The sequence below is a fragment of the Alligator mississippiensis genome, chromosome 3, assembly GCF_030867095.1.
Source record: "Alligator mississippiensis isolate rAllMis1 chromosome 3, rAllMis1, whole genome shotgun sequence".
Lineage (NCBI taxonomy): Eukaryota > Metazoa > Chordata > Crocodylia > Alligatoridae > Alligator > Alligator mississippiensis.
The window spans coordinates 190591716-190607944 of record NC_081826.1 but is presented as its reverse complement, the minus strand read 5'-3'; the positions used below and the strand labels follow the sequence as shown (position 1 = coordinate 190607944).

The following is a 16229-nucleotide window of genomic DNA, read 5'->3' as shown; positions in this document are numbered from 1 at the left end:
GCTGGGGCATGAGCTAATGGCTGCAATGTTCCAAATTGCAACATTGCAAATTCATCTAAAATCCACAAAACTCGGGTACACATAATGTGTGATGCTATTAATCTACGCAAAAGGATATTCTCATTACTTGTACATAGTGACATCATCATGTGTACAAGTGCCCTAAATGCTTATTCCTATGTTTTCCTACAAATTCTTAGGACAAGCTGATAAAATGGCAAAAACAGAACAACAAATAAGACTCATCTTAAAATAACTCTGTCTCATCTACATAAAAATGAACATCTAGCTCATATCCTCATATCACAAAGCACAAAGGAATTGTGTATTGTAAATGCTGACTAATAACGTACCCAAAGTATTACTCTGGGAGATACCAGGGAAAGCTGATTTAATGTTCCCATTAGTCAGTCAGAATGTAATAAAGAACCCATGATAAGATAAAAAGAGAATGCAATTCCTGTCAAATTATTTCAAATTGTACTATTCCAAACATTTGTAGTGAAGGTTGAGATTGAAGCATTGGGCCCCAGATGGCGCGATGGGTCCAGTCCAAGACAGACCTCATTTTATTTTATTTGTTTAATACATCAGCCTCATTACCAGTTAACCAGATGTTTCTCATTTTTTTGTTTATTTTAAATAACCATCGCCTGTCTCTATTCAAATTTATTTGATACCATTAATTACCCATCCACTTTACAAGGCAAATCCCAGCTGCAAACACAGGAATTATAAAACATACTATGTCATTAATACCATCAGGCATGGAGAGTCAACATAAGTATTAGAAATGTATATACAGTTATTTCAATTGCATTTCCTTGCTTCTAAGTGCTGCAGCCAAAGATTTATCATTTCCGGACACAAGGCAAGCAATTCTTTTTTTGGCAAGATAATGTTATTTCCTGAATGAAATGAAATGTTTATAAATATAATAAAAGTAATAGCTGTGTACTCAAAACAGTTCTTTCACCAAACTTCTTCTGTATTTAGTTAGGGATCGATCCTGAGAGATGTGCTAGACACCAAAAAACCCAGGTACCCAGGCCCCCTAGATTTCAGGATGGGAATCCTGGACTCTTTCAAGTCAATGGCAAGATCCTGGCCCCACTGAATTCAATGGGGCTACAATATTACCCCATTCCTTTCATTAGCAGTGATGGCCACAATTTATGTAAGTGATAACCCCATGATTTTCTGACTGACATTGGAATATTTATTCTGTTTTGTATTTGAATTTAGATTAAGGATATAAAAAGAACTGCTATGAAGGCAAATACTTCATTAACAAATCTCATGCATAGCTCTTGAATTTGGTGATACAGACAACCCTCCCCACCACCTTTCCTGAATAAAAAAAACACTAAGCCAGCTATGTTTTTTTTCTCTTCCTGCTGATCCCAAATCCCATAATGAGGAACATATTCACTCTGCTGGATCAAGTCTCTACTTACTTACTTTTGAATAGCCATCTAGGAACATTGCTCTGCATATCATGTGGTCCATTGGACCTACCCTGCCTATCACTCCAGCAAAGATAAATCTACTCATCTTTAAACCTGGATATGAGAGGAGGCATATGTAACAGTGAGCCCTGCATTCTCTGTTCCTTTAAGTAGAAAAGCAGTCCAGCCAGGGAACTCTGCAGGCTAGGCAGGGGGCAGCAAGCCTAATGAGGGAGTTAGGAGCCAGCCCAGGCAGTCACCTGACCAGATATAGGCAGGGCCCTGGGAGCATGTAAGTCCAAGGCTGGGGCTGCCAGGGGAGTCTCTCCCTGGCTGCCACAGGGGAAGGAGCTCCTGCCCAGGGGAGCCACCCAGGAATGCTGGGCTGACCATTTGTTGCCTGTAGGAATGCTGAGGCTTGGGAAGCTCAAAAGGAGCCCATGCTGGTACCAGGCACACTGATAAAGGGGAGAAAGAAGGTTTACTCTCTTAAAAGGACAGAGGGCTGTTTTCTCTGTTCTTGTTCATGTAATAGCCCAGGGGCTTATGATTTATGTTACTGCTTCAACCAGTGGTTTGGGATGAGGCTGGAAGGGGAGGTAAGGAGGCCACATTAGTGCCTGGGGGGCACCTAACTGTCTTGAGCTCTGCCAGGGGCAGGCTCAGGGCTTGAGCCCTTACTGAGCCCAAAGTGACACCAGGGAAGGTGCAGCCATAGAGTGGCCAGGGGCCTGGTGCCAGAGAAGGTGCAGCCACACAGGGCCAGGGGCCTGGCAGACAGGGTCCAGAGGCCAAGTGACTGGAAGGGACAAATAAAGCTAGTGCCTCAAAGCCAGGTCCAATTCAGTGGACCTAGGCACAGAAGGCCTAGCAAGATTTAAAAGGGCAGAGGCCAAGAAAGCCAAACAGAGGGACAACATACCTGCAACCCCCGTGAGGTACGGGGCATGGTAAAGGGAAGGATTTGGAGTCACGCAATTAGCTCATACAGCTTTGGATGCTCTGCTGGGCACTACACTTCAGAGGCCCAGCCAGGAGCCTAGCACCAGTGGGGACTACTAGGGTGCTGGGGACCCTAGCAGGGTCTCGGTTGGACTGGAGCTACGCAAAGGTCTGTGGGCAACCTTCCTATTTATTTATATTTCCATCATGGTGTGGCAGGTGAGACAGGAGGGCACCCTAGGGGCAGAGTGGGTCACAGTTGCAGAGCCACCAGCGGGTATCACCTCCACCCCTGGGACCCCAACGTGTTAGAGCGTTGCATCTTCAAGGAACATGTATTTATGCTCCGACAACTGCTTAGAATATTTGAACAGACTCTTAACTAAAGGCTTGTGTGCTATTTGGAAGATGAATGATTTAGGAATGTTTTAATACCCAACTGGCATCTCAGTTTTTTAAAGCAAATAGAGTTATGTGGAGAGAAAGCTCCTATGATTCAGAGATCAAAGGATATCTCTAGTAGGACTGTGTGAAACAGCACCGTTTCGTTTCGACTTCCATTTCACCATTTTGATGGGACAGCGTTTCATTTAGAGTTTTGTTTCGAAAGCACTGTTCCGTTTTGTTTAGTTGAAACTGTTTCGCTGTTTCAACATTGTTTTGACAGGTTGCCCATAGGCTACAATGGGGAAGCATGAAACTGCCTAGAACTTTGTCATTTTTGGCAGATTTGGATGAAAACAGCAAGGATAGTATCCCCTTCTGATGGCAAGAAGTCTGCCAAGTTTCAAGGAGATAGGTACAGCGGTTTCCAGGAAACTGCACTTAAAAGTCTTGAAAGCAAAACTCATATCACTTGTAAGTGGAAGGCACAGGGGGGTAAAAACTGCAGGCATGGTAGCCCCTACTGAGGCCACAAAGCCTGCCAGGTTTCAAGGAGATAGGTGCAGAGGTTTTTGGGAAACTGCACCTCAAGCTGCTGACAAGCAAAACTTGTGACCTGTGACTGTGTGTGTGTGTGTGTGTGTGTGTGTGTGTAAGGCATGTCCTCACTGGCGCTGGGGCCTCTATATGACATGGTAGTGTGCCCCAGTGAGGTCTCCTCTTCCCCTACAGCCTCAGTCTGGTCCACCACTTTGAGTAATAACAGGTAAAACAACAACTTAGTGAGAAGCAGCACAGTAGCACCAGCAGCATCTCAGGCAGCCAAACTGTGACAGAGCCTTTCTTTCCTCTCCTGTAGCTCCAGCGTGTGTTAAGGTGCGCCCTTACTGTGTCCTTCCCCCCTCTTCCCCATCCCTCTCCTTACTTTCTGTTTCCCTGCAGGCAAGCCCAGCTTCAGCTTCAAAACTCAAAATGTTTCGAAACATTTCAACTGCCCTCATTTCGTTTCAAGGCTGTTTCGAAGCCCTTCGTTTCATTGCGATTGTGCCATTTCAAGCTCAAAATGAGTTGAAACAGTGTCAAAATGAAACAGCTGGCCAAATTTCATACAGCCCTAGTCTCTAGCACTTCCAGGCCAAGAGTGTCTTCACCACAGGCTTTTCAGGGATTGGGATTTGGACCAAAATATCACACTGTGAAAAAAGACAATACACTTGTGTACACTTCAGAAAACACCGCTCTCTATACTCTATGCACCCAAGTGACTGGGGACAAAGCAGTTTTCCTGGGAGAGTTCAGGGGAGTTCCCCCTCTGTGAGAGAGTGTTTTGTAATGCAGATTTCATCAGTTCTCTGACCAGTCTCACAAAGCCCTTCCTGATCCCACTTTCTGAAGGACATAATTGTAACTGCCATTTAACATTAAGAAGCATATGCCAAATAGGAGAGCAACCCCTAAAGTTCACATCATGTAAACTTTCCAGATCACTGAGCCTTCAACATGATGTTCTTTGGTGCATATTTCTATTTCCAGAGACTATCAGAAAAAAGTACAACAATTTGTGGAACTTTGTTAAAAAGTGGAAGAGGAAACACCTTGTTGTCAAACAGACTCTCAATTGTGGAACATTAGAAGTTTTAAGATGGTTGCTTTACTGAATTAACATTTGAATAGCTTTATAGCAAAGTATTTTTTTTAAATTAAAAGATAAATCTGATAGTTCCTAAGCAAACAAAACAAAACAAATTAACAAAAACACCCCCCAAAAACCCAGAATGCATGATATGTTAGTGTTAAGTATAGTTGACTGGATAATTCATAGTAGATATCTATTGCAAATAATGGCATTTTATTCCATTGAATAATTATAAAATATAATTTTCCCAACTACGCAACTACTTCTCCTTACTTGCATAAACCATACACAGGTAATAAATATAGTTCAGACTCAATTTTAAGGTATAAGAAGGTTCTTACTGCAAAAGTGTCCAAATAACAGCAGATGCATCAGGAAAATATTGTATGAAATTAGACATATGAGCTTTCTCAAACCTCCCAAGGAGTTTTATCTGTTGTAAGCTCACAATATTTTTAAGATCAAGACATAGGCTTCTATTGATAATACTTTTTCTCCCCTCTTTGCTTTTCCTCCTCCATCATTTCAGTCATCTGTTTTGACTTGTTTTCAGCTAATACCCTGATGATTCAATTGCTTCCAAGCTGATGAATTCTCACCTCTTCATTTATTTATTTGATTTATATGCTGCCCTTCCCAACAAAGGCTCAGGGTGGCTTGTAATAAGACGACAGAATAATTTAAAAACAGGAGAGTGAGAAGAGGACTGAAACAGCTTGAAAGGGAACTAGAACATCAAGATAACACCAACCCCCTCCTCCCCCCCGCTCTAAAAACTTCTTATCTTTTGGGCATTTTGGTGAATAGGCCCAAAAAGAAAGGTCTTACAGCACTTCCAAAACATGTCCAGGCTTGGGCTGGATGTCTGCAGTCCCAATGACTTCATTGCAGCTCTGTATGAGTTCTGCAGGGATTCGCCAACCCAGTACAAATTACAGGATGAGAGCCTATGATTGCAGCTCCTCTAGAGCTGGGTCATTCTTGTATTGTGATTATTTACTGCCTACCAAAATGAGTCCCCAACATGGCAAACAAATAGTTCCCACTTTAAGAATGTAAAGTTTCAAGTGCGCATTTTTACATTCCATACGCCCCTAGAATGCATTACATTTAAGGTGCGATGTGTAAGGTGCATATTTAACATGTTAATCACACCATAAATAGTAACAGTGTACACATACAGCTCATTACAGAGCCATTAAGTGGCAAACCTAAGCAACAAAGATATTTCACAAAATATCTGGAACACCTTGTGGCTTGTTTGCATGGCACTGGGATGGGGGTCGGCATCAGGGCTGGGATAGGCATAGTTCTAATGCCACAAATGGGCTGTCAGGGAAGCAGGTTGCAGCGTTTCCCAAAGAGGGTGGTAGAAGCCCAGGGGAACCTCCTGCTGGAAACTTGGCAACCCCTGCTCTTGGCAGCCTTTCCTCCTTGCCCTGTAGCCCCACAATGGTTGTGGGACAAGACATTTTAAAATGCTGGGTTACAGGGAACCCCCGGGGACAGCCCCAGGTGGATTGCCTTGCCCTGCAGTACCCAGGAAGCTGGAAGTAAGGCACTTTAGACATCCCATCCACAGGCACGCTAGTACTGGGGAGAGGCTCCTCAATCCCAGAGGCCTCATGTGGTGGGACTTATAAAAACTGCATGTACAGCCCAGCTAAACATGCAGTTTTTAAAAGTTCAAGTGCACAGAGACTCTGGGATCAGTGAGAGCCTCTCCCATTCCTGGGTTCTGGCAGGGAATCCATGAGTTTGCAGGTGCCAGGAAGAGGGAGTCAACTGCGGCCCCCCCGCCCCCACCCCTCAATCCCAAATCCAGTACTTGCAAACCCATGCCCTGGGCTTCCTTCCAGCAGCAGTGTGATGGGGATCAGTCCCCAGTCACACCTCCTGCTAAGCATGCGTGGCATGGCAGGAAGTACTATGGTTGGGATTGCAGATTAGATCTCATTGTGCCATTAAGTGAATGTCTGCCAGCTGTCACAGTAATGTAGTAAAGAGAGGGGCAAGAAAACCCAAGAAAACCTTCACTTTTGCAGCTCAATAAAATGCCTAAATGCCATGAAGGTAGTTTCAAACCTCTCAAGCAGCAACTGGTCCTGTACCTTCCATAAGAGAGAAAGCTTTCAGATTATTTATTTATATTTATTGTGGAAATAAGGGGAATATTTACTTCCTCAAATAACATCCTTTAAGGAAAAACACATTCTGAGGTGTTACATTTTATGTTGGATATCCCCAGGAACAAGGCATGAGATCTCTACAGCAGCCAGTGTTCTTTTAAGAAATAGCTGCACCACAATGCAAGCAGTTGATAGAGTATATAAAGCTAGTCAATCTTGGATCTGCCACATCATTTCTTTTTAAGTGTTAACACTCTGAGATTTCCATGAGCTAGTAAGACGCTCAAGCTTTCAGCAAGGGAAACCATTTACAACTTGTTTTGTTCAAAAGACTTGTTGGTGACAAAACTCTTTCTTCCTTGGTACAGCCAATTTAAACTGAGCTGACAAGTTTAAGACTACATATTGAGACAGAAAAACGTTACCATTGTTTGGTAGCAGATTGAGCTGAAAGTTCAGTGGCTATAGCTACAGCCCTCTAAATCATGAAAAGGCAGGTTATGAACTGCAGGAGACAGAGGCTAAAAGAGCTTCCCACAGCCACCTGATATATACCAAATAGCCTAGGCTGATGAAGTAGCTCCATGGTATTCTTCCAATACATTGTAATGAGACCTAGTAAGATTGAGATCTGTGTTGCTACTGAGAAACTTAACCATGAACTCTTGAAATATTTATTTTGAAGAGATGAAGGGATACTTTAGACAAAAATGTCAGACTTACAGGACACAGCCCTAAGTGCAGTGTACAGGAGTGAGCTATAATGGCTAAAGTTAGAGACTACATAGCTAACAATACCCCATGCTGAAAAGACTGTTTTTTAAAAAGATCAAGTAATCAAAATAATGCTAGGCACATCTACACGTGCAATTGCTGTTGCATGAGTTTACTCCACAGTAATTTACTCTGGAGTAAACTCAACCTGGGCAGCCATCTACATGTGTGTGCATTTGGGAACAGATTTACTCCTCTGCCCTCCTGCAGCAGCCAGGCGGAGTGTTAAGCTCCCCCTGGGTGCTAGCCCAGAGGCTGGCAGGGAGCACCAGGCCAGGAGACAGCTGTCTCCTGGTGGGGGCTGGAAGATTGCTCCCTGCCTCCGGGAGCTGCCTGCTGCCAGGACAGGCTCTGATGGTGAAGGTCAGATGGGGACAATGTCCTCCTGCCCTGTAGCAGGAAGCTCCCAGCCCTGGCTCCCCAATCAGGGGCAGGGGACTTGGAAAGAGATGTGGGGAAGGGATAGGTCCCAGCCCCCTGCCCCAATCTGTCAGTAGAAGAGCTAGCAATGAATCTCTTCAACAACACCAGCAAGTCTCCCACTCCCTGCTGCCTAGCTAACCATGCTGCCCAGCTGACCATCTACACTAAATTTGCTCCCACTTGACCATTTACATGTGCCTTATTCTATAGTAATTACTAGGTAGTTAATTTGCTACTTGCACTTGTGGGTAGCAAATTAACTGTCAAGAAGAGCAAATTACTGTGCAGTAATGGTCTGCATGTGTAGATGGTGATGCTTACTATGCAGTAGTTTGCTCTACTGCAAAGTAAAGCATTTCATGTAGGCACATCCACTGTTACTGTAATTTACAATATATTTTGAACGTGTAGGCAAGATTAAACCTATGTCACATTCAATCATGTTTTAAGTGCATGTTTTAAGTACCTCAGCACGATCTGAAACATGAGTTCTTATCAATAACTCTTCAACACTCACTGGCAAGTGAAAATTAAAAAAAAACCAAAACGTGACAGGGCAAATGACCCAATAAACAATAGACGTGGATCTCAACTGGGTCTGGATTTGGGAACATAACCTAGCACAGAAAACTTTGGGATGTCTTGTTCTGGATTTTTGATCCAACTTTTTTTTTTTTTTTTTAATTTATAGAGATGAAGAAAGCTACAAAATGTGGATTTTTACGTGGTTTCCAACCCTTAAAGCCCACATGCTTCCATGCTGCACACTGGACCCACCTGGGAGTGGCTGGGGGGGCAATGCTGTGTGCAGTGTGGGTTCTGGACTGGCCAGAGCAGGTGTTGCATGCAGCATGTGGCCTGAACCAGCTGGGGCAGGGGCCACATGTGGTGCAGGTCCCAGAGCAAGAGCAAGAGTGGGTGGAACTGAGTGCAGCATGGGTCCCAAGCCCTGCATTTGCAGCTGATCCAGCATGTCCCACTTGCTGCATGTGGATCCATTCTAGACCCATGGATTGTAGCAAGGTGTGCATATTGGGGTTCTGTGGCCTGGACTGGCCCACCAACTGTATCTTTGACACCCCTGCATTAGCCTACGAGAATCCTGAGCTGCTGCTGGGCTAGTTATGTCAGTCCAACACCAACTCCTCCTAGCATAAGGGTCATTTCGGAGTACGCTGGGAGTTTGGGGTTTTTTGGAGATTCTTATCTAGTGGTGTAAGTTCTGGTAATGATAGCCTTTGCAGTGATGATGGGGCCTGTGGTGATGGGGCCTGGAAACCATTAGAACATGTTTGGAAATCAGAAAAGTGGAGAGAAACGAACTGTGTCATATGCTGAGTTCCATGCCCTGGGTCCAACCAGTCCTAATTAAGTAATCAAAGTAACCAATCCCCTGCGGCTACAGAAAAACAGGCCTCGTCTTCTCCAAGCTTTAAAAGCCTGCCACAGATAGCAGCATACTCTCTGGGAAAAGACTCTTGTGTTTGCTCTGTACTCCTTCACAGTTCCTTGATTCCTTGCTTAATTGAAACACTAGCTTTGACTCCTAGCTTACCCATAACTCTGGCTTGACCTGCCTTACCCTGACTCTGGCTTCAACTCCTAATTTAGGCTTCATTTTAGATTTTTAGCTTACCTTGAACTCAGGTCTTAACTTCTTGTCCTGTGACTCCTGGTTTACTATGAACCCTGACCTTGACTCCTGGCTCCCCATAAACACAGTTTCTGGACTTCCCCTACTAACCAGGTAACCTTCCATGACCAACTATGCCTTGGTCCCTAATGCTATGCTGGAGGCATAACCAGCAACTTTGGTACCTTGGGTAGGGATGCTGGAGAGTGTGTGGGAGTTGGGGTTGCCAACCTGCTGCTGCTGCTACCGTGGTGGGTCCCTGAACACCAGCTGCTGTTGCTATCATGCAGTGTCTCTGCACACTGGCCACTGTGCTGCTGTACAGGCTCCTTCCAGCCTACCATTTTGATGCTTCCCTCTAAATTGGCTCTTGAGGCTAGTGCCCTGCTTGTTCTGCCTTAATTACTCACTGTACTGACTTATACATTCCAAGGCCACTGAGGCTAGGAATAGATGTTGCATTTGTCCATGGACAAGTTGTGCTTGTGTTTGTCCAAGAACAGAAATATCCTAGGGTTGGCATGTACTGGTTTCCCTTGCTTTATGAGGATTCTGTATGTGCAAATTCGGTCTTATGCGATGACCTTTTTTATACCAAAAATTCATTATATGCGAGGTAAATTTACTTTTATGCGATTGGTATTGTGGAAGTTCACAGTCAGCTGCTTTGTGCAGTGCATTGTGGGAGTGATGCACAAGAAAAAAGTCTCCTGTGTGGATCTGTGCTCCTTGCTTGTTGTCTGCAACATGTGTTTCTGTAGTTGCCATCCCCATTATGGCTTCTAAGCATCTCGATAGCTTTTGAACCATGATAGATTTTTAACCATGCAGAAGCACCAGTCTCTGCTTGTGTGTACTGTCTGTTGTTGGTGAGTACCAAAATTGTCTTGTAAAAGTGGTAGAAATGAGTCTGGGGGTCAGTACAATCAAGGTCTTGGAATGTATCCCTATTTGTTACATTGTAAAGTGGGTTCCCTTTATGCAAATTTGAGTTATGCACCATTTTCCAGGAATGCATGTACAGCATAAAGTGAGGGAAACCTGTACATATATTTCCCTTCTAATCAGGATTTATTAAGTGGCTGAATGCCTTGCTGCTTTTCTGCCATTGATTCAATGATGCAATTCTGGGATTACCACTCAGACACACTTAGCAATGGCCTAGGATAAACTGTTAGTATTTCTTATCCCATGAACCGTTTTAGGATTTATTTCTAGGCTAATGGACATGGGCATCTGAACAATCATACTCTTTTCTTGAGATAAAATGGTTAATTCCTGGACAAATGTAATATCTGTTTCTAGTCTGACAGTTCCTTTTCTACCAGGAAAAATGGTGGATTTTCCATCTTTTGGTATCTGCAAATGCATGCTTTCTGGAAGATATGCATTAGTGAAACACAATGTTTTAGCCAGATACAAGTTATTGGGTTCAATACAGAGGTAAGTAAACTTAATGGCCTGTTATATACTGAAGGTCAGACTAAATAATATAGCCATTAAGGGTGTGCAAAATGGGCCATATTCGATTCAGAGTCGGCCTGAATTGGGGACAGTGATTTCATAGATTTCATAGATTATAGAGTCAGAAGGGACGCAATGGATCATGGTGTCCAACCCCCTGCCCCTGGCAGGAAAGAAGACCGAGGTCAGACGACCCCAGCCAGGTGATTGTCAAACCTCCTCTTGAAGACCTCCAAATTAGGTGACAGCACCACCTCTCTTGGAAGCCCATTCCAGACTGGACACCCTTATTGTAAAAAATTTCTTCCTAATGTCTAACCTAAATCTACTCTCCACTAGTTTGCACCCATTATTTCTAGTTGCTCCCTGGGGCACTCTGGTAAACAGCACATCCCCAATTCCCTGCTGTCCTCCCCTGATAAATTTATAGGTGGCTACAAGGTCACCCCTCAGTCGTCTTTTGTACAGGCTGAAGAGATCCAGATCTCTCAACCTTTCCTCATAGGGTCCTTCACAGAGACCACTAATCATGCGAGTGGCCCTCCTCTGAACCCTGTACAGATACTCCGTGTCCCTCTTGAAGTGCGGTGCCCAAAACTGGACACAGTACTCCAACTGCAGCCTGACTAATGCCACATAGAGGGGGAGCATCACCTCCTTCAATCTGTTGGTCATGCATCTGTTAATACACAACAAGGTGTGATTGGCTTTGTTGATGGCCTCGTTACTTTGCCAGCTCATGTTCATCTTGGAATCAACATGACTCCAAGATCTCTCTCAGCCTTTGAGCTGCTGAGGAGGACATCCCCAAACCTGTAGGTGTGCTGGGGGTTCCTCCTTCCTAGATGGACCACCTTACATTTATCTTTGTTGAATTGCATCCTATTACGTTCTGCCCATTGATCTAACCTGTCCAGGTCAGCCTGTATCTGCTCCCTGCCCTCTGGTGTATTAACTTTGCCCCATAATTTGGTATCATCCATGAACTTGGAGAGGGTGCTCACCACACCCTCGTCCAAATTGCTGATGAAGATATTAAATAACAGCGGCCCAAGGACTGAACCCTGAGGGACCCCACTGCCTTACTTATCACATCAGCAAAAAGCCTTGGGATCTTGTCATCATCACTAAGTCTAGACCATCTGGTTCCAACTGGCAAAAAACCCAGCCCTGATCCTCCTGTCATCTGCTGGAAAGCTTCTGTTATTGTATCTATTGTGATATAGATCTACAGTAGGACTCTTGTACCTGGTACTGTACAGTCCACAAAGGGGTAGTCCCCACCCCAATTAGCTTGTCATCTCCACCTTTTTCTCTCAGATAGGGATCAGGCTATGTTCAATGAGTCATTTATCTCCTTCAGTCTGGGTTATTATAACTCACTGTGTCTAGAATTGCTTATGGAAACACTGCAGAGGCTCAAGAGTATGAAGAATGCAACTGTCCACCTTCTCAACAGGATCTCACAAGGGTGAACACAGGCTCTCAGATTGCCTTTCCTATTACTTTAAGTCTTTTCTGCCTTGATCCTAAAACAAATAATTACCCAGGGCTTAGCTGGATTGGCAACCACTTCTCCACTTAAGATATAGCTTCATGGCACAATGCACTGCTATATAGAGAAATTGGAACTCCCTCTCAATGAGCTAGATCAGGTACCAGAAGTAGGAAAAATACATTGCCCTGGAGTCTGTTAAGGGTTAATACATTCCATTTTGCCACAGGGCTACTTAGTCTGCTTGGAGCAATTTATGAACATGGCTACATTGCTTCTGGTACCCAAACTAGATCAGGTGTCTCTACATTTATCATGGAAGCATAACGTTGGAGGGCTGTGACAAAGCAACTTGCACACCCAGGCTAAAATGCATAAGAGTGGGGGAAGGAGTGGCAGCTGCAGAATAAATAAAAATGAGCTTCAAGAGTTGATCATGCTTCAAGAGTTATGTCTGGCTGCTTTCTGGCCAATACTTATTCTTTCCTGTCAAAGAGTAATGGACAGGAGATTGCATATACTCTTGTTTAAACACCAGTCTTTGTTCATGTGCACACACTAGCCATTTGATTAACATTCAGGTAAGAAAATCCCATTTGTATGAATGCTCATGAATGGCAAGGGGAGAAGCATGGTTGAATCAGCTGAAAGCTGTGAATTTGAACAAAGATTTGCAAACACTCTTCTTCAACATTTGGTCATCAGACACTGAGCATTTAGGGTGATATTAAAAAAAAAATATTCCCAACTTGTCTATGCAAGGAAGAGAAAGTGCATGTTTAACTTTTAGAGGAATTAAACAGTTGTCCGTGTCAACACATTTTCAACATGTTAAGGTAATTATGCTCTGACTCAATAGTAGTAAAAATTTGTTTTCAGCTGCTACTAATTTTCTTCTTGGCTACATGTCTGACTGAAGAAAGAAGGAGAAAGAAGCTGTTTACATAGTGCAAATAAGAACACAATTCAAAAGAGTGGGTATGCTAATGAGAAAGGAAGACTTTAGTACTACACAACTACAAGGGAGAAAAAATGTCTACCCTCTTGAAAACCCGATGACAGGTTGTATGTGCAGTAGGGAGGCAGTCAGGGACACAACAAGGCATGCATGATGCATAGAAGTATTTGTAGTCATACTTAACATCACTGAAAATAATTCCATGGAGAAACACAGAAGCCCATGATTAAGATGAAAGCTGAAAATCTAGACTGGGAATTTTAAGTGAGTGTACGCAAGATAGGTAGTCACCCATTCCCCATTGATCTTCCAAAGGAATGGAATGCCTTATTCCCTACTGCACATTTGAAAAGCATTCAGTTACTTTACTTGAGTGCCAGTCCTTAAAATATTTCATTCTCCTCCTTAGTGAAGCGTTATAAGATAAAAATTGTTTGCATGTCATTTTCCTAAGTTTAAGATAAGGTTTTTTCCTACCTTGGATGTGGATGCTGTTTGGTTGAAAAGATGGGTTTGTTGCTGTCTGGTATGTCTTGAGATGCGTCCCTGCAGTCTGCTGGAGATGGGGAGGCTGTGGTGTCCGCCTCTGCATCATGGGTGGAGGAACTGAAATTCTCCTGGGGCTGATGTGGTGGGGAGAAGGAGCAGGAGCTACAAATCTGAGAAATGGAGAAACAGGCTGACATACACAATGCTAAATAAAAGCAAAAGATTCTTTTTAATTCATTAAATCAAAGTGGTGTTGCAACTTACGCAGGCAGAGACTTCTAAGAGAACAGTGCTTGCTTAGAAGAGCCAAGTACCGGTTATTTAAATTATAAAATATTACTACACCTGATAAATAACAAGTGAAATTCCAAACTGCAGTTTTAATCAGACAAATTCCTATTACAATCCAAGAAGATGCTCAAAGACAACAGTCATGAGAGTCATGCAAGAACCCAGACGGGGTACGAGCCATAACAGAGTGGATTGTCACATGGTTGGGCTATAAGATCCCAGCTAACAAACATCTTTCCTTCCTTCTTCGGAGGGAATTAGTCATTAGCAGTGCTCAGTAGCATAACAGCCAGGCACTCAGGACACAGGGGCAGTGGTGACTGCTGCTTGCCATGCAATTGCAAACAGCAGCTGCTGGGTTTTTTGCCACCTCTCCCTAAGCTGGTGCCTTGGGTGGTTGCCCCATTTGCTTTAACCTAGTTATACCACAGATTGTGCTTCTGCAGAATATATGGCTTGGCTAATGGACAATGGGGTATTCATTACCCATAAGATGACCTGCTGGTTAGCTGCACTGGGGACTCAGGTTTCAAGTCTCTTTAATAATTATTTTTTTCTGTTGCATTTTTAGTCATTATCACACAAGTACAATACTCCAACATCTTTTCGAGATTCTTCCATCATATTAAGCTATTTGGAAATAAACCACCTTAAACATATACAAAGTCAGTTTTCATGGAAACCCTGCATTATTGAATAATTTCAAGTTGAGATGACCTTGAGATAATCAGAACTTGGATATGGGTCCAGTTAGTTAACTCCCCAGTTTTCTGAGGACTTTGATTTGGCCTCTCATAGGAGCTCATTACTTCACAGGACATGGCCCCAAAGAACTTTATTACCGCTGCTGCTACAAGGAGATATGTTATTTAGCAAGCTGGTCTTATGGCCTTCAGGTAAGAATTTCAGCCACATTAGTATTTCTGCTCCTATAATACCGAATACATATATAACTCCTTTGACTTTCACATCTCAAACTACTTTACAAAACAGGTATTATGTCTATTTTTGGTAATGGGAAACTGAGGCATAGAAACACTACAATACTTAGACTCCCTGGTCCACATGCTCAAGTTCTATCTTATACCATGTCACCTGTCTGGCAATAAACTGTGTTTCCTTGGTAACAGTGGAAGGAGGCTGTAGCTTTGTACACAATATGTAGAGAGATATAGCTATAGTAATTTTGTGACAGAATACCCTTGTATAGAGTCATTGCTTGAGCAAGCATAATTAAATTGCCCTGAGTTTTTATGGTTTAACATGGAAGAGATTTCTACCAACCATCTCCTACATAACTGATTTTATTTGGAACTCATTTACTAATCTTTTTTGCAGATCTGTATCTTATAACAGATTTCAGGGTGAACTTTCTAGGTTTTACTGCACGTTCTATTTGTTTTCTTTGAGTAGCATGTTTTTCTTTATTTCTTATGTATGTTAGCTACAGTTTGGTTTGTCTTTGAATAGCTTTGATGTTTACTTAAAAAGGCAAATTTATTCCTTAAGATATGTACATAATGGAGAAACTAAAGAAATACATCCCCAAATTGGGAAAGTGATGACATCCTTACTCAGTAACTGAGTGCAACACGTGACATTATTTTACTGTTGTGGATAGCCTTGCACTGTATACTCTGACAAAAAAAATACAGGAATGAAGCATGTATGACAACAATTGAGGGTAACAAAAGAAAAAATGCATAATAGTTATTTTTTCCTGATAAAAATATAAAGGGTTTTTTAAAAAGTGCTACAACTGCAGGGTTACAGGTCTGACAGAGAAAGAGAAAAGTCTGGCGATAGCTTTCTGTATACCACTCACATGGAAAGATTATTGATTTGCTGCCAGGAATCAAGAACAATACACAGACTGGTCTTTCTTATTATTATTATTTAAAAAATTGTGGGATATCATCCTCTGTGTTTTCAAAAATTCATTTGTGAAAACTAATCAATGAAAAATGGCTTTAACAGCTAACCAACAGAAGAAAAAAACTCTTTTCAAAACTTAAAATGAAAAGCCAGTTTTAAAGATTTCACATTTGATTTAACATCTAAAAAAACCTTCCAATGATAATACACCACTTTGTATAGCCAGACAGGACTCCTTTTTAGTAGACTTTAGTGGTCTTTATAATGATTTATGAATCACTTCATGAA

General features: G+C 42.7%; 1 protein-coding gene across 2 annotated transcripts in view; it reads right to left on the bottom strand.

Annotated features, from left to right (window-relative positions):
• GLIS3 (GLIS family zinc finger 3) overlaps positions 1-16229 on the bottom strand; it is a 345944-nt gene that overhangs the window by 17632 nt on the left and 312083 nt on the right. For both annotated transcript variants that reach the window (XM_019478202.2, XM_059724758.1), the window contains one exon: positions 13764-13945. In XM_019478202.2, the coding sequence (XP_019333747.1) occupies positions 13764-13945 (182 nt within the window). The remainder of the gene's footprint in view (positions 1-13763; positions 13946-16229) is intronic.